The 19,859-nt window shown below is 34.3% G+C and overlaps 1 protein-coding gene across 6 annotated transcripts in view; it reads right to left on the bottom strand.

The window, feature by feature from the left end:
• KYNU (kynureninase) overlaps positions 1-19,859 on the bottom strand; it is a 190,407-nt gene that overhangs the window by 39,199 nt on the left and 131,349 nt on the right. For all 6 annotated transcript variants that reach the window (XM_054549344.2, XM_054549343.2, XM_054549342.2 and 3 more), the window contains 2 exons: positions 17,764-17,862; positions 16,924-16,997 (listed from right to left, as the gene is read on the bottom strand). In XM_054549344.2, the coding sequence (XP_054405319.1) occupies positions 16,924-16,997; positions 17,764-17,862 (173 nt within the window). The remainder of the gene's footprint in view (positions 1-16,923; positions 16,998-17,763; positions 17,863-19,859) is intronic.

Raw genomic sequence — 19,859 nt, 5'->3', positions numbered from 1 at the left:
TGCATAAAAAGGAGGAAATAAGGAAGGAGTCTAGCATAAATGAATCAGATCCATTCACCATAGTTTAGAACCATAGGGCCGTTGACTATTCTTTTATGTTTTATTTTTTGAAAAGAAGAAATGCTAAAATTTACCAAAGAAACTTATCTCTCCTATATTTACATATCAAAGATAATATATGAAATTTTATGCACATAATGCTTTCTGTGGAAACTGATTCAAAATGTACCGCTTGGCATTTTCTTTTTTAAAAATCTGATGCAAACAGTGGCTGTGAGACAGAGCAATGAAAAAAATAGCAACATGTATTTCCCATTTATTTTCAATGGGATCAAAACAAAAATCAGGAGCAATATTTCAGTATTTCAATCTTTTTTCTTATTTAGCAAACTTTTCTTTCATTTTTTGTGCATTCACTAAAGAACTGGGTACTTGACACTTCTGTTTGTGGAGTGATATTAAAAATTCAAGAGTATGAGTTATGATGATTGCTGGGTATATCTGACAGAAACATCAAAGACCTAGTGTTCAAACACAGTATCACAGGAGGAAATATTAACTTGTGCTTGAAAATAGTGATGACATTTTCATAACCCAAATATGAAAGAAACAAGGGACTACACGAAGAGTAAAATGTGTTCTTAGAAAAAAAGAACTCAGAACTGATTCCATAACCGTGGTCAATGCATCAGGGTTTTATTAATGTTTTATTTACTGAAGTTACAAAAGTGCTTTATATCTGAAAAAGTATAAGTACAATATGATTGTTTACAAAGAAAGAATTTCCAAGTTGCCTATCTCATTATTTCATGCTACTATCTCTCTTTGCATTTATTCACTTAGGAAATTATATATTTCCACCAGCTTTGTACAAAGGACACAAAGAGACCATCTAGACCTTGAACCAGCTCCACTGAAGATTCTAATTGTTTGCTATCCATTGTTTTTCCCCACCCCCATTACCTGTGGATCTATTACCCCTGTATGGAAGCTATAAAATCCCATAGAACATTTAAGAATGGCCTGGCGAATCAAATTATTGGCTCCGGTGCCAATAAGAAATCCTGTTCAAAAGGAATAGTTTAGCAAAGCTTCTGCACATCTAGCTACTAAGGAAAAACGGATGGAAACTAAGACATGTTTGCTGGGAAATGGGCATAGTCATTTCCTCTATTCGCACTTAATTTTTACAACACCACTTTGAGGTAGATATTCTTTCTACCATTTTAGATTTGAGAAAAGTAAGGCTTAAAGTGGTTGAGTGACTCATCCAAAGGAGCACAGCTAGTTAAGCCAATGTCCTGCTCAATAGTAATCAGGAACACTAACCACAAGCAAGAAGCTGTGATCAAGATAGCATAACCAGAACAAAGCTGAAGGAGGGAGTAAAACTGAGTATCTTAACAAGCCAGCAGGAAAGCAGAAACTGAGATGCTCGGTCCCTGGAAACTGAATGGAACAGCAGAGGTGAAAAGTAGGGCTGAGTAAAGTAAAATGGTTTAATAACTCTACAGTTGATACTTGTTACTAGGGGCTCTATATCTATTGTTTATGCTCCTGATTAAATTATCCTTCTTTTTGGAGGCTTATTAGAGTTTTCTTATGTTTCACTTATTAATAATCCAAAAATAGTTAATGAGACACTTTGCTAGAAGCCAGAGAGAGACAGCACAAGACAAAACAGGCATTGCATCTGCCCACCATCCCTACACAATAGTTTCAAGTATATTGGGTGTGAGGATGGCTGGGGTAGGGGGTAATTACGTATATTCAATGAAACTGTGGTGGGCAGACTCTTAAAGTGCCCTCCTAGTGTTCATGCCTTTGTCTAACTCACTCCCTCTTGCCTAGATAGGATCTGAGACTCCACACCAAGAAGTAAGAATCCAGAGGATAAAGTGAGATAGAAAGAATGAAGAGAAGGAAAATAGAGTCAAAGCTAGGTGTCTGATATTTTCATAGTCAGTACTTAAGGAAGACAAAGTGCTGACATATCCCATCATGAGTGAGGCAATAAGTAGATTGAAACACTGAAGGATATGAAACCAGAGACTCAAGATAAGATGTTTCAGTTTCATCGACATGAATATTGAAGTAATTACAAGGGGAGAAGAGGGTGAATGCTGATTTTACAAATTGGGTCATTCTTGTCAAACTCACCTAAATCAAAGCCTAAAGGCCAGAGGAAAAAAAGCACCCAGGGCACATAGCACTGCTCCAAGAATTGACTTCTCCACAAGCCCAGCTGCTGAAACTACCTGCTGTAACCCGAAACCCAGTTTCACTTAGTATCTGCTGAAATACCTGCTATAACTAAGACTAGTTTTACCTACCACTGTGACTCACCAATCAGAGCTTGCCAGCTCCCAAAAGCGTTTCTAGTGCCGAAGAGATTTCTTTCAAAAGGATATGTAACATTTCTTTAAAACAAATACCCCAACATTTTCTTTGTTCTTTAGACATACTGATGACTGCCTGATCTGTATGTGTGCCCCAAATTGCAATTCTGTGATTCACAAATAAAACGTTAAATTTAGAGATATATCTCTGTATTCTATTTTGACCTCAATAAGAGTAAGAGAAATAGAATAAGAAAATCATAGCTCTTTATAGAGGTTATTTATATTATAATTCTCTAACAATGAGTAGTAAATGGAGTCAGAGTACTCCGGATGTGGAAAATAATATAATTTTCTGCAAAACGTGACATAAAGATTAATATCTCGATGTAACAGTGATATCATTGAATTCAGTGGTCATAGCATTTACTTAAATAAAATATTCATCAAAACAATTCAACCAGCCATAAATACAGACTCACATAGTTTTCTGCCATGTAGCAACAGAAAAGTAGGGGAGGGAATATTTCATATTATATGTGCTATAAAGTCCTGGGGCCACTGGTAGCTAATTATTTTGGACTGTCACTAATTTTTCATATGATGTTTTTCTTCCTTTATGTCTTTATTTGGATATAGAGTATTAATAAATACCTTGTTATTTTAATAATTGGTGGTTTTGATCTTCAGTCTTAATGAAATTCTAAATGTTATCTCCTCTGGGAAAAAATTGCAACTTTGTAAGATGAATGCTCTACAATGTTCATTTGATAAAGAAATTTAATCATTTGATAAAAGAAATTTAATCATTTAAGTGGATTACTATAACAAGAAGATGAGATTTCTATCTTATTAAAATTTATTCTTACCCACACCCCTTGTGAAATAAAGACATGTTGGCTCTCTTCTATGATGTATGACATTTTTCAGGCTATTCTGAATATTTTCATGAGGACCAACATCAATGATGTTATATTTTTAATATAACAGCCCATTCTGATATATGGTTAGCTAGATTAAAGTTTTGAAAAATATTACTAATTTAAATAAGAAAATAAAAAATAATTATATTTAGTAAAACAATATTAGAGAACCTGTTTCCCATATTATCTTCCAATTGCTAGCTCACGACTTGACCCTAGGTGATTGATGACTCCTCAAACACTCAGCTAAGGTCTTATAAAAATAATCAAACAAATTTAACTTAGAGCATGTGTGATTTTCCTTCCACTTAGGTTCTTTTAGTTGTTTTAATGATATCGAAACCAACAAAAACAAATGTTAATTGAGATTTTATTATAAGCCAGACACCATTCAAAGCAATCACTTAATTTTTAAAATAATCCTATGAATTATACTATCATTATCCACATTATAATACAAAAGAGGAAATGAGGGCTCTAAAATTCTTGATAAATAGTCTAAGATTCCACAGTTATTAATTGTTAAAGTCCAAATGTAGATATAGACCATCATGACTTAGGATATTCACAGAAAATGCAAAATCATTGGGAGCAGGTTTTTAAAAATGAACCAGTGATTTAATAAAAGCAATGTTCTCCAGACTACATCCGGGTTTGGAGCTGGCAGAATACTAGGCTAGGATAGACTAGAATAAGCTAAGATGGCAGAGCTGCTATTTTTTTTTTTTTTTTTTTTTTTTGAGACGGAGTCTCAGTCTGTCGCCAGGCTGGAGTACAGTGACGTAATCTCTGCTCACTGCAACCTCAGCCTCCCGGGTTCAAGTGATTTTTGTGCTTCAGCCTCCCGAGTAGCTGGGATTACAGGCATGCACCACTACACCCAGCTAACTTTTTTGTATTTTTAGTAGAGTTGGGATTTCACCATGTCGGCCAGGATGGTCTCAATCTCCTGACCTCGTGATCTGCCCTCCTCAACCTCCCAAAGTGTCAGATTACAGGTATAAGCCTCTGCGCCTGGTCACAGCAGCTATTCTTTTTAGTATGTACAATGTCCACTCCCTCAAACAAATGTTCTTTTGACCTTCTCTATTCTTTTAGAATCTCTATAAGGAGTTGCCTTTCTTCAAAATGCATGATCCTAGACACTTGATTTAGTGAACTTGAGTAAGCATATCACTCATCTGTTACAAGTTCAAGTCTTTACAAACAGAAATAAGAGCTGTTTAAAACCTTTTAAAAAGCAAATAAAGAAATGATTATTTCAAAAAAACATTCAAACACGAAATACATTGCACAGAACCTAGGAGGAAGTTAAATTCATTTTAAGACCCATCACTTGGAATGTGGGAAAGGTAAAATCCAAACACAAAAGAAATGCAATCGTAATGAAATCTTGGATTCTTAAAAAGCAAATATTCAAAAGCTAATGAAGTAAAATTAAAAACCACTGAATTAGTTTATAAGTAGCTATTATCACAATGGGCTCATAAATCATTCCTAAAAACTAAATGTCAACAATAACAATTAAGATACAATCTCCTTGTACTTGGACTAGAAATTCAAATGTTTTCTCATCAAAAATTAAAAATCAAAACGGGAATTAATTTACTAAGAATGGAGATATAAACAGAATTTGAGAGAAGTAAGGTGTTGGAAGAGATCCAATAAATAATAAAAGAAGAGATCTTAATATGCTGTGTGTTCTTTGAACATCATAAATTCCAAAAAAGGAGTTTCAAATAAATGTTATCAAATGGAAAGCATCGCTTATCATAAAGACATCTTTGAAGCATGATACTCAGATTCAGTAAGAGAAAGCCACTGGGGATCTAGTGAATATGATTTCGGATGTGAGGAGTTATGAAATGAAATATCCAAACTCTCCTTGATCTCTTCAGCAAGCCTTTAATAGCAAAATGCTCAATATGAATTCCTAAATATGTCATTCATTAACTTATCCTTTAAACCCCTTACCTCTCACCTCAACCTCACAAAAACTAAACAACAACAAACATCTGTTTCTTAGCTTATGTTAAAGAACAATTTCCCCTTTGGCACAAAATCAAAAATACAATAAAAATAGTTCACAATCTTTCTTAAGAACATACATTTTCATAGAAGACTGCTGTCATAAGTTTCTTTAATTTGGCAACTTATTACCATACATTTAATAATTTAAGTTTGTGTTCAGGAATGCGAGCATTCTTTTCCTCTTCTCTCTCTTCCTAAAGGCTATAACTTAAAATGAAATACAATTGTCCTACTGTTTTCTTGGCTTTAAAAAATGTGCTGATCAGACAAATTGTCATAGCATTGCAAAAACATGGAACATGCTGGGTACAGCATGATTGTTTATTCTAAAAATAAACAGAGTCTGTAATAACAACTTGGGATAAGTTAGAATGTCTGTCATCCTAGCATCCTCTATAACCTAATCTGAAGTATGTTACTTATTTTTCTCACTAAATAATCAGTGTTCATAGAGTCAAAAGTTCCACAACGCTTGTTTTGTTTAGAGAACAATCGGAAATTTAAACATTTAAATAACTTTGATATAGTCTTAAATTTCATGGTAAAAACTTTAGCAACTGAAGTTTAAGAAATACATACATAGTACTCTTTCGTACTTGAGAAAAGGAAAAGATAAGAATGTTATAGAAAATTTGTTATCAAGTTGTCTGAACGGACTGTACTTTATTGCATGTGCTTATTACAGAAAGGAGTGGAAAGGAGGGTCACAGAAGTTATTGATATAGCCGGTGATGCACAGATTTCCATCAAGCTGATTTTAGTTTCTGAGCTATCACTACCGGCAGTTCACTCAATTGTGATGTTTCATTTTTATCACTTGAGAATGACAGCATTCGAAAGCTGGAAGAGAATCTTCCAGAGATCACTGGGGTCTATTTATTTTTTCCACAGGCAAACCAAGACTTAGAGAGGTGAAGAGACCTGAATTTGTAATCTTGTTCCACATGAACAGTCAGTGGCTCCCCTTTGTCTTTAAAATAAAACCAAAATTCCTTAGTTGGAACATAAGGATCTTCATGCTCTGGCCCCTGACTGGCACATGTGGAAAATCACCCTGCCCAACAGGGCTACCCCACAGTTACTGCCTGTTCCCTTTCAGTCTGACTGAAAGTTAGGGGATTTCTCCAGTTAGCTTACATTTCATCTTTGTAAGGTTCTCCCAACATCTCTCTTCTTTCACTGCCCACACTGAATGGTAAGTTCAGGACAATGGGGGCTCATTCATGCCTGTATCCCCAATGCTTTGAATACAGCCCAGTCTATAGTAAATCCTCAAGAAATAGACCAGCGTGGGCAACACAATGAGACCTCGTCTCTACAAAATAAAATTTTAAAACTTTGAAAATGTCATAGTTCTTTCATAATGTTCAGTATACATACTAACTTTTCCTTATGAATAGGTATAGACTTTCTGCTTTTCCTTTTGATTGTTCCAAGCTCTATTCATCTATCATCAGCCAAAATGTTTCTTCCAGCCTCCAGTAACAATCTTTTTTGGCCATTCAATCCAATTTGGATGGCCTAGTACAAAAAGCATGAACTTGACCATACTACAATTCTGTCTTCAAGAAAGTAAGGTCAGTTTGTTAGGATTTGGACATGGTTGCATGGGTTCATAAGTCCCCTAGTCAAGATCTTCAGCCATATTCCCACAGTAGGGCATTAATGTTGCTAGACTACCATGTGTAGTGAGAAGAAAGGCTTAGGAAACAGAGACATGCTTGGTACAGTGCAAGCAGATATTCGAGTTCAGAAATAAGAACACATATAGAGAACATAGAACTAGTGCCTATAAAATGATGATCAGACAAAACAGTAGATATGCATCAAAACAAGTGGGCAAAACAACACAAAACAAAAAACAATGAGAGAAGGAGCAAACAGAGTCTAAATCCAGGCAGTTGGTAATCAGCATAGTGGTAGGAAAAACAAAAGTATGGCTAAGTGACAAAAGCAGATTCAAAGATACTAATGACAAAGAAAAAGTGTTGAAAACTGAGAAAGTAGATTGCTTCAGCTCGTAAACTGTACATTCACCCCTTGATGCCAGCAACTGGTCCCCAAGCATGCCCATTAGAAGGCTTGGCATGGCATGACATTAAACAGGTACAATATTGCTAACACACTCTTAGTTTAAAAAGATCTCTATCAATTCCTAGTTTTATAAAATATTCATCTAATCACAATTGTTCTGCTTTGTTCAAAGTTAGCTGACTTAATGCTATTCTAGAAAGTAGTTTTAGGATGTATCATAAAATTCAGTTTCAGTTTTTTCTTCTCATTTGCCCACTCATCTGTAAATAATAGTGCTTCACTTGGTTCTGTTACATATTCAATTACCTCTTCAAATCTTACTCTGTAAGAGGCTTGTTCTAATATGTCCAGTAAGCTAACAGTATGATAAGCATAGTCATAAAAAAGCACTTCCAGAAATGATAAATTTTAGTTAATAAAAATTGTTTTCTGAAGTTTCAGAATATGTTGTTCTTATAAGAGCTAAGTCAATGTTTTTTTTGGCGTGAGACTATTATTAACAAAAAAGCCTTTGAACATTTTCTGAATATACTTTTCTGAAATATTATTTTGAAATATTGGCAGAATAATCCTTTGAGTTAATACCGAGGCTCCAAGTCCAAGAACAGAAAGTTTTCTAGATTTAGGACTTTAGAAAGAACTACTTGAATTTTGTTCATCAATGTTGATTAAAAATTCATGAAGGATTTTAAAGTTGTCTGTAGCTAGTTTTCATGGATATATTTGGTCTTCATAGAAGCATATGGAAATGCATATTTAATTTGACAGTATTTTGCAAATCATACCCGCTTCAGAATAATTTGCAAAGTAGAAATGCTTCCATATGCTAGAAGATGGTTTGTCTATTATGCTGAGAGTACAGACAGAGCCATATATTCAACAACAAAAATTTAAAAAATACTTTCTTGGGCACTGTAGATTATGAAAGTAAAGAAAGATTAACAGGACAATGTCTCAGGACTCAAAGAATTTAGGATTAAGATTTCAATCTATAATAAACTTATTAAGCAACCATATAAGTCATGCTAAAATGAATTTTCACAGGGATCATTGGGCCCTTAAAAAACAAAGTGTCGCATGGTTATTTTCTGCCTAAATTGCCATGGCTTGTGCGAAATCTTCTTAAATCCTGACCAAAGCTGATTGGAGCAGGGACGGATATGGAAGACAAAGCAAGGTATCTATACATGAGTTGGTCATGAGGACAATAGATGCTAGCTCTAGACAAAAGAATAATTCCCATCCAATCAAATTCTCTCCTCTTGAAGAGCAAAACAGGTGAACATGGAGAATATGGATCACGTGGTTCAGAAGTTTGTTGTGAGTAATATATTCCAAGTATTCTTGTGTAGACTGTGAAGTTAGCCTGCCTCAGTGTTGGAAGTACCAGGACTTGGTACCTGGTCTGTGTTGCTGAGGCAGCTCACAATGCTGCTTCACACAGCATGTATTATTACAACAAACTTCCACCCTGTCTGCTTGGAAATCATAAAAAGCCAGATGGATACATGTAAGTTCAAAACAAGAACACATGAAAATGTAGCAATAGCTCTTCACAGTTAATAGTAAGAAAAAAAATAAAGCCCCTGCAGATTTCAAAGGTTACTTTAGGGATAAAACTTGAAGTAATTAAAACAAGAACTGAAGCTCTTTGACAAGTTTTACTTTTTATGCCTGAAAGGTTCATTGACCCTATGTATCTTCAGAGACACTGGACTGCAGTCTTAGAACAGAAAATAAATGTTTAGGTTTCAAAGGACTTCAGTGTTCTCAAATTAATGACTATTTCATCATTATCTGAGAGTAGTGATTTACAAGCAAGAATAGCTTTAATGTATGTTTTTATACTGATAATTACTATTTTGGCTTTCTTTAAGATCTAGGATTACTTTATCTCTGGAGTTAAAAAAATACAGATTATTTACTGAATTTATTTTTAACTGTGCTCGTGCCTCAATGCATGTAAGTTATTTTTATGATCACAGCTTAAATTCCCTACACAAGAAAATTATCTGGAGAATTTCACACAGTAAAAATTGTCAAGCCAGGAAGATTTTTTTAAAAAATCCTTTAAAAATTATTGATCTAAAATGGTTTCTAAATGAAAATAGGTTTAGGTTGTATGTCATGATTCCACAGATGAGTTTTCTTCAAGTGGTGTGTCTATTTTTGGGTTCCTTACAGTCACCATTTGAGGACTAAGACTGATGACAAGTATAACCCACTTCAAGAGTGTGTTCCCAGAGCGAAGGGAGAGCTTAAAGCAATCACGATTTTACCACTGTTTATAATGGCTAAAATATTGTTGAAAGATAAAGAACAATTTTATGATAATGGGGCAGGCTTTAAAATGTTAAGTCAATAACTCCAATTCCACAAAAATTCTAGTGAGGAGAATAAAAAGGAAAAGATCACTTGGCATATTCCTTTAAGAAATGCCATTTAAGTAATTCTTTCTTCTTTTTTATATCCCCTTAAATTTATGGAACTTATGAAATGAATCTCTCTCACAGGCAACAATTTTAGTTTTCAATGTAACAGAGTAAATTTATTCACTTAGTTAGTATTGCATTCCATTTTACAGAAGATTCGTGTCTCCTTGTTCAAGCTCTTCCCAAGCAGCTCTGAGTCAGTCTGCTATACCTCCGCTGCCCCTACGGCAGAAGCAGTCTGAGAATTCACCCAGTAATTAATCAGAGGCTGCCTTATGGCACATATTCTAAGCTTGGGTTGCCTGTGACTTAAATCACTTATTTAACTAGTTAAAAGATATATCTCCAAATGAATTATAACATTTTAAAATCGCAGGTGATAGCCTATATTTATTTTTCATCTATGAAAGCTTTTTACACAAAAATATTGGTTGGTTATGTTTGTTCATGTCTCTTTAATAAACTCAGGATCATTCTCTTTACATGAGAAAGTGAAGATTGCCTTAGAAAGATACCTATGTGAGGTAAAATGCAAGTTTTACCATATTTAGTTTCTGAGATAGAAAGATGTGTGTGTGTGTGTATGTATACACACACATATACAGACATATCCAAAGTCCTTAATATCTGATGACAAATGAAAATATGAAAAAACCACTTAAATAAATCAATTTTAAAGTCAATGGCAGAAGGTTTGACAGAGATGCTGTCTTAAAATATAGAGCTTAAAATTATTTTTAAAATTTATGATTTGAAAAAATATAGATTAAAATTATAATATTCCAATAATTAAGAATAAGGATAAGCCGTGTTGATTTTTGGTATATTTCTTGACAAAATGATATGGTAGCAAAATATCATCCCTTTTATAGTATACTTAACTTTCTCAGCATGACCTTAAAGATAATTTTTACATAGATTTGTGAGGCATTTATCATTTATCTTGAATGCTTGATATTCCAGTTATTTCCTTTTGAAGTACATTGTCAAATGTCTTCTACTTCACCTGTTAACTGCTCTGACATATTCTCATTGGCTGTGATTTTGTGATTCAGGAGTTTTCCAAATTCACTTGCATCATGACATCCTGAATCTCCCTTGAAAAATCTTACTTTACAATCATTTTCATTATATTTTCACTGTATTATCTGATATTTATGATATTATATAATCAGCAAGAGACTAAGACTTTGTAGAGTAATTCATAGAGATAGATGCTGCTACTACTTGGAAAATGATGTTCAGGTAAGGACTAATTTTACAAGTGGGGAATTTATTAGTGAATATTTTCCTTATATCTTTGGGGACTGAGGTCTTGTTTGAATAATGACACTTTTGCAATTTGTAATCAGATGAAAACAAGGGCTAAAAATTATGCAAATGGTAAAGCTGGAAATAAAAGTTCATTTCTTCTACACCAGTTGTGTATTGTTGAAATAACTGTGGATGAGATACTTTTGGGCAAGAGGATTAAGGACTGAGGTTTTGAGAGAATCAATGAAAAGGTGAAAAAGTAAACCTTTTAAAATACAGAAGAGTTCTCACATCCATTGGAGCAGAAGCAAAAGAAAATGGTACCACAGAAGTTTAGAGATGTGGGAGGCAAATATTAAAGACAAAGGAGATAGCCAATTATATATGGCTGAGAGGCCAAGAAGTTGTAGCTGGAAAGTCATCCATGTTAACACTGGCTAAATACAGGCTAAATAAGCAGAACAGGTGCCTCAGAAGGTTGGGGTCATATTTCAACTGGGGATTCTATAAAAACTCACTGAGAAATCTATTGGTACTGGTCTATCTCATTTGAAAGCATCAGAAGTGTTGTGAAGTCACACATCTTGCTACTGCGACCTATACTGCCTGTTGTCTTAAACTTTGCACAAGAAGGCCTTATTCTGGTACTAGATAGGGACTTGATAGGTAGTAATTCAGAAAGCATCATTAGGAAACTAAAACAGGATTTAAATTATAGATAAGTTTTGGGCTACAGCATTCTCAACTATTGCCTGGAAAAGCATATGGAATTGAAATATATAAGTCAGTGTTCCCCAGAACAAATGTGCAGAAGATGATCTCTTCATACAATGTTAATTGTACAGTTGGGACAAGCATGGTATAAAGTTATAATTTTTTAAGTCTTTTTGCTGAAATTTCTGGATGTTTATTTTTATTCTTTCTGAGACTTTCCTGGGAATTGTTTGATGCATATTGTTTTTCTAATGTTGTTGCCAAATAATAACAACTCTCATTCCTTAACCATGTGCTGAAGTCAGCCAGCCTTTTCAACTGGTTCTTTTTCACCAGCAAATTACTCTTTACAATAAAGGAGATAATTCAAGCCCTTAATAAAGCCTTTAAAATGTCATCACTGTTTAAAACTTTCAATCAAATACCTCTGTCTGATTATGGAAATATGTTGGCATGATTTAAAATTCAAGCATTTTTATCAAAATTGTCAGTCGTCCCCATTCTTGCCCATTCAAAAAAGCTCAGAAGAAAAGTATCCCAAGGGAAATGTGCATTTTAGGAGAATCTAATACAATGGGCACATGTGGAGGTTTGCTACACCAGCGTGAAAAGTGAGGAACAGCAGGTTTTCAGTATGTATGATTTCACTGGCTCACATAAAAACGTAAGTGATAGATGGATTTGTAATACCTCATATTATCCACTCCTGTTTTCATAGTAGACTCTCTATTAACAAAAAAAGAGGGAGGTGGTATCTTAAATTCCAATGTATGGGCTCTTACAGAAGAATCCTTTTAAAAGATTCACAAAGCTTTGAGTCCCCTAAAGTTAAAAGGTTAAATAGTCCTCTAAAGTGTGCCATGAGGGTTAACATTCGTAACTTTTTAAAAAACATTCAAAATTTACAATGTTTTTTAAGCATGTTTTTAGTGAAACATTTCATAGTGTCAAATTTGTACAATTAAGAGTAGTTCCCTTTATATTTCAGAGCAATAATTAACTGTGTAGACTGAATTAAAGTATACCTTGAAGTGGGGCAAAAACATCCAAGAAGTCATGACCAGTCCTAATTTATTGTACAGACAGAGTTTAGAATACGACATTGCAATGAGCAAAGTTAATAATGAACTAGGAAAAGGTTAAATTCTAGGTGAGAATAACAGCTTGAGTTATGATGCTTAATGCAGTGGGTTGACTCTGGCCTCTAATTTATTCATTCTCTTTATGGGCAAAGGGCTCTTGGAAAAGCCTTAGGTTATAGGTTTTGAATGATGTCCAAAATGCATATTTAAACAAAAAAGGAAGCGAAATCTCTTGGTACAGATGCAATTTGCCGTTTGCTAATGGAAACATCACATAAAGGACTATTTCAAAAATTATATACCAAATATTAGACTTCTAAAATGCAATGTTATATATCTGGGGATACACTCTCTACACCAGGTGGGTCATTCATACTTATAATTCCTTTCTTAGATCAGCCTTTATGAACTATTAAGCTTTCTGTTTAACCAAGCACCAAGAATGCCCCCTCAGGTTTCCTTCCAATTTTCATCACATTCTACCTCTTTATTGAAGGCTTAAACTGCACAATTATTGCACTATCAACATATAGTCAAACTGTCAAAAAGAAGAACACATAATTCAAACATATATACCTTAAAATACTTGTTAAAGTGTGAATGAGTGGACCATGAGAAGAAATGTTATTTGGATATTATTTATTTGAAATAACATGTTTAGCCACTAGATGTCACCCTTTTTAAGCAACAAAGACTACTTCACAAAGTGTGACGTCAACAGCAGTTACATTCGTTCCACTGTATTTGATGTTCTCCATATGGTTCTCGGCTACATACTGAATACTTTAACAGTGAAAAACTCTTTGGTCTCTCTAAAGCTCTAAGAGAACAGAAAAGTAAGATGACAGAAGGCTTATTAAACATAGTTAAACCAGCTAATCTTGGAATGCTAACAACTGAAATATAATTATTAATTGGCAAATAGAGTCAGTAGTCATACAGACTCTAAAGTTTACTCAAAGTTTAAATTGGATTTGACCTTGGAACTATAAATATTATTCACAAGAAAACTTCCTCTCCCCATCTTCACTATATTTTATGCATGAAACATTGTTGTAACATTGGAACAATTACCCTTATTTGAGCAGCGTGATATTGTAGGCTTTTGGGTCTTTTCTTTGTTTACCACTCTTCTCACAGGTGGTATTTGATTTTCAGGTGAATAAAAAAGTAAAACACACTAAGGGACACAAAGTTAAGTTTCAGCAAAACATTTCTTTTCCTATCAGGGACAATGAAGTGATGATTGGAAAATACCTTGTCCTTGACTTGTCCAAATCTGCTGCATTCCATTCCTAATTAAAGAGCTCTGATCTCCTAATGTAAATTAAGTACAATATAAGATACTTGGTACAGAATAGAGAGCTAAGGCTAGAAGTTGACAGCACTGAGATCAGTCACTGACATCACTTAAAAAGAAGATTTAGGAGTGCGAGAAAACAGTAAACAGAAAAACAACTAAGGTTTTCCTTAACATGGCCTTCATGAGTCAAGCCTAATTTAAGTCCCATAAATTTCCATAGCTAAATTGTTAAAATGCAACAACAGCTAATAACATATGATTTTCCAAAAAAGTTAAAAGCAAGGTTCTCATACACATACAAAATAAACAGCCATGAAAGATCTCATTCAACCCACTAAATAGTGGCGGAATCAGTAAGATGGTAGGAAGGCCAGAATTCTTTCTTATAGCATATAAGAGAGATTATATCTCCAAGGAATGGAGATTATATTGTACAGTCAGCTCATCAAAGGCCTGCTAAAATAAACTTGGTGATAGTTACAAACTAATGTTCTACAAAGTCACAGACCATAAACTTTGAGGTTATACTTTCTGCTTAAGAGAAATGATCTCCACTGGGCAAAGTCTACATGTTACCATGCTCATTCACAGTGAGTCAACAAAGTACTTAGAGGTCAGCACTAAATAATTACCAAACAATACTTGGGCTAGGGTGTTACAGAATGTCACCCATCTTTTTCCTGTATATTTTAAATTTTGGATTTTTTTTCATATAACCTCACACCTATTGATCATATATAATGCTGTATTAGTACATTCTCTCACTGCTACAAACAACTGCCTTAGACTGGGTAATTTATAAAGAAAAGAGGTTTAATTTGTTCATTGTTTTGCAGGCTGTACAGGAAGCATGACTGGGAAGGCCTCAGGAAACTTACAATCATGGCGGAGGACGAAGGGGGAGGCAGGCACATCTTTCATGGCCAGAGCAGGAGGAAGAGAGAGAAGGAGAAGGTGCTACACACTTTTAAACAACCATATTTCATGAGAACTCACCATCATGAGAATAGCAAAGGGGAAGGCCCCATTGTCCAATCACCTCCCACCAGGCCCCTGCTCCAACATTGGGGATTACAATTCTACATGAGATTTGGGTGGGGACACAAATCCAAACCATATTAAATGCTTAAGTGGCTACACTTAGTGTTTTACATACATCATCTCATTTTATTCTCACAATAGCTGCTTATGGGTAGGGGCTAGTACTACCTCAGCTCGGAGACCAGAATACTGAACAATCATAGAAGATTCTCCAGGTGACAGACCACCAAAAGACCAAGCTGAACTGTGAAACTGGTCTGCCTAGATGGTCTTTCTCTTGGGAGCCTAGACTTAACATAGATTTAAACATTGTCTAGAAGATTTTGAAATTCCACAAAATGAGGCATATGTGAGCACAATACAATCCCTTTGTCCTTGTTCCTTGTCCATGGTGAGAGAAATCTCACGTGCAAGACCTGTGCATGCTAGGAGGTCAAAGCTTAACTCCGAACACTGACATTCTCTAGAATTTGTGTATATTACTTCTTCCCCCCCCCCCTCCCACCACTTCTGTCCTGGCACTGGCTTACCCTGTTGATATAATACATGAGATCCTCTATTTCAATTTAAATAAATGGAGACTGAGAAATGGCCAGGGTTGTGAGTCATCATACAAAAGCAAGCAATATCTTATATACTGTCTATGTGGAAAACATGGTATTCTTATAATATTTGCTTTTTAATCTTCTCAGAGATGTTGGGACATGGAGGGAAATCTAATGTACTGATAATGATATTCAAGTAAGATGTCTGGTTGACTAATTATCTATCCAAAGAAAATGTTGTCTTAAGTTTAAAACCTTAAAACCTTGAAAAGAATTTAGACACAATTAAAGAAACTATAGAAAATCATCTTAAATTCCTAGGATTTATACGCATAGAACTTCAGAAATGTGAGGTGCTCCAAAGCCTATTACTAATTCAGCTTCAATTCTTGTAGAGATTATACCACTCAGCCAGTGGCTGAGAAAATTCAGAAAACTAATCAAACATTATTACATTATCTATTAGGAGTCTAGACAGTCTCCTCACCACACATACTCCAATACAACAACTACGAAAAGGGTGTTTCTACTTCCCAGCATATTATTTCTTTATCTCCATACCAGAAAAAAGTGAAAGGAACACTTATGAGTTCCCCAGTCAAATAAAAATGTGTAAGTTTGTTGGTGTATTACATTTGCATTTATACTTGCTCTAAAATATGAAGAGTTCTATAAAACAGAAAAGTATTACTTTTTATGTAGTCAGTCTGTTGTTCAGTGTTCAGCTTCTTCGGGTTTCATGGATTGTAAAGTCTTTTAGGACAGAAGATATTCCCTACAAGCTATCATGTAACATTTATAGCTTTCAAGGTAGATGTAATTTTAATAATAACATGCCACATTTAAGGCTCTATTAGGCACAGCTCTGGTTGCCTTTGATTTATTCATCAACGTGAGGAATCTGAAATTTTCTAAAGTCTAATTTTTGAAAAAAAACATTCAAGTGGTCTCTTTGCATTAAACCATCTGCTCTACATGATTGCAGTGACTCGTTTTTAGCACTGAAGCTTCCCTTTTTGATTAAATTTCTTGTTCAACCAATTGAATTCTTTGGAAAGCATTTATTTCGAATGAAGTATGTTGTTGTTAGCAGAGTAGGAAAATAATTATAATCCAATCCTAATTCCTATTGGATAGCATCTTAAAGAACTCATGTAAATTTAACATATTATTAATGTAAATTAATTTGTTCATCACCAAAGAATTAGCTGAAGATGGTACTCACGCAGGTTTAATCGTGTGGGCATGCTTTTCATGAACAAAGGCACCAGCAATTCCTCCTGCTCCTGCATTTAAATACTAGATTGAAAATAAATTAAATTATGTGGGTTTACTTAAATATATGACAAAACTAAACAATGTAGTCATTTGAATTTTTTAATTGAAACCACAATGTTTGACCAGTTCAAAATGTGTGATTATTTGTGTATTTATGATAAAACAGAAGCTTAGGTCACCTTCTTCAAAGAAAAACAAATAAAAAATAGTATTATTAGGTTGAGAATAAATGGCTATTACTTCTACGGGGCAATTTTGCTCCAGCTGGTAGAAAGCAGTTTTAATGAGGTCTGGCTTCAAAATTCATACACTTAAATTATTTTGTCCTAAAATATTGTAATAATAATAAAAATATACTTTTAAAGCAAGTAAATTGTAATTGGTTTTATTTTCATGCTCCCTGTCAACTGTTTTCAAATGTGAATTCTAAGTTGATTCTCTAAAAATTATCTTTATATATGCAGAAATTTCACAACCTATCAATAAAAAAACTAAAAAGATAAATCAATTTGAATTTAGTGTAGGACTTTTTCTACAGAACCTCCCGACTTTTTTACGGCAGCCTAGGAATTGAAGAATTAATTTCTCCTTATTGATAGAAATACTAGAATTACATTACTTATCATACTATTCCATCATATAACTCTATTAACTAAAAGCAGAAAATACAATAAAAGAAATAGGGAAAGTAACACAAATCTTTAAAATTGGCCCACAGATCCAGTTTCTCCTTCAGATTAATGTCAATGTGAAATAAAGGGATGTAAATGTATTAACTCATTTGTACCTTGTAGGAACACCAGCAGGCAAAATCAACTCCCCAGTCATGTAAGTAGAGTTCAACATTTCCGACTGCATGTGCTAGATCAAAGCCAACATAACAACCCTAGGGAAGAACATAACAATAAGCTTTAAGTTTGCTTAATGATTAGAAATAATAAGTACAAATATTTTTAAGAAAATATTTGACAAACTTCTGTACCATAAATTATGGTTTGCTCTTTGACGCAATGGTTCACAAAGTATGATCCATAATTCCCAGGACCCTTTCAGAAGGCCCACCAGATCAAAGTAATTGTCATAATGCTAAGACATTCTTTGCCTTTTTTGCTGGATTGACACTTGCATTGATAATGCAAAAGCAGTGATGGGTAAAACAGCTGCCACCTTAGCAGGAGCCAAGGCAGCGGCACCGAACTGTACTAGTAGTCATTACATTGGTCCCAGCCTTTCACTTGGGGGCATGGGAAAGTTTCATGTGAAAATATCCTTGTGAAAACTATAAAAATGATCAATTTTCATTAAATCTCAATATCTTAATTCTTATATTTTTAATGTTGAGTGTGGGAAGTACACACAAAACCCTTGACCACATTCTGATGTAGGATGGCTATCTTAAAGCAATGTATTTATGCAATTATTTGAGTGGCAAGCTGAATCTGCCACTTTTATATCATGGACAACCATTTCTGCATGAAAGAGCAACTGACAAACAGTGACGATTCACATGTATGATGTATTTAACAGATATTCTTTTGAAAATGGAGTGTCACTTCAATAAAACAACTTATAATATTTGCTGCCAATGATAAAATTAGTTTCCAGGGGAAATTAGAATATTGAAAAACTTGTATCCACTTCCATGAGTATGACTAGCTCCCATTATTGAGATAATTCTGATGAATATAGTAGTAATACATAATTTCTAATTATTATATGATTAAATATGTCAATATTTGGAAAATACACATAATTCAATGAACCAATATTTTCTGAATGGCCAATGCTCGATGTTACATATTGTGCATTGATAAAGGATCTATTCAAAATGCAAGTTCAGATGATGGATTTTAATATAATAAAGTACAGAAAGTTCAGTGATTCAGTTTCAAATTCCATACCAGAACTCCTAAAAAGTTCTCACTTGTCAAATTCTGATGCAATATCAAAGAATACACAAAATTGACGGAAAGGCTATTCAACTACTCCTGCCTTTTCTGATTACATATCTTCATGAGTACCTATTTTCTTTGTAAGAATCAAAAAGAGAAAAAAAGAGATTGAATGCAGGTATAAAAAACCAGCTGTCTTTTATTAAGTCAGGTGCTAATAAGATTTGCCATATATAAACAATGCGACTGTTTTTTAAAGAAAACATAGTTTGTATAACAATATTTTGCTTATGTTAATATGTAATGCATTTGTTGTTATTCTAAAACAAATAAATACATTTTAAAATTTTGTTTTAATTGCAAATACAGTAAATACAGATATAGAGCCAATGTCAAATCTTCTAAGATCCTCAGTGGTTTTTAAGAGTGTAAAAGGTTCCCTTTTCTAAAAAGTTTCTTAACTGCTGCTTAAGTGTATCCTAGTAATATGAAAGAGTCAATAGTTTTCTTGTTTAGCATTTAATCCCACATCATGTGCATATTTAATCAGTTCAAGTATACGCACTGTTAAAAATCCTATCAATGGTTCTGCTTCTCTGCCCTCTCTTGCACCCATGTTATTTGACATGTAAGTTCTAGTTCCTCCACTGTGGGTAAGGTGTAAGTCTCAGTCACTGGGATCAGCCATTTGACTTGTTTAGACCAACAGAATGTTAGCACATGTAATAAAAACAGTCTCAGGAAAGTACTTGAGTGACTGAGCTTGCTCTCTCTTTCTCTCTGCCACCTCTATGAGAAGGACTTGCTTGGGCCAAACTGCTGGCCCAGATGGAAGATAAAAGAAATGTGGAGCATAATTATCCTCACCTGAACTCAATCTGGATCAGCTGCTCCTCCATGCCCTCCTCCCCCCTCGCAGTTTGCCACAGAAACATGAGTGAACTCAGCTGAGACTAGCAGAACCCCTCCAGCCAAGTCCTACCTTGATGCT

This window comes from Pongo abelii, chromosome 11 (genome assembly GCF_028885655.2).
Source record: "Pongo abelii isolate AG06213 chromosome 11, NHGRI_mPonAbe1-v2.0_pri, whole genome shotgun sequence".
In the NCBI taxonomy this organism is placed as follows: Eukaryota; Metazoa; Chordata; class Mammalia; order Primates; family Hominidae; genus Pongo; species Pongo abelii.
This window is presented reverse-complemented; position numbering and strand designations above follow the sequence as displayed.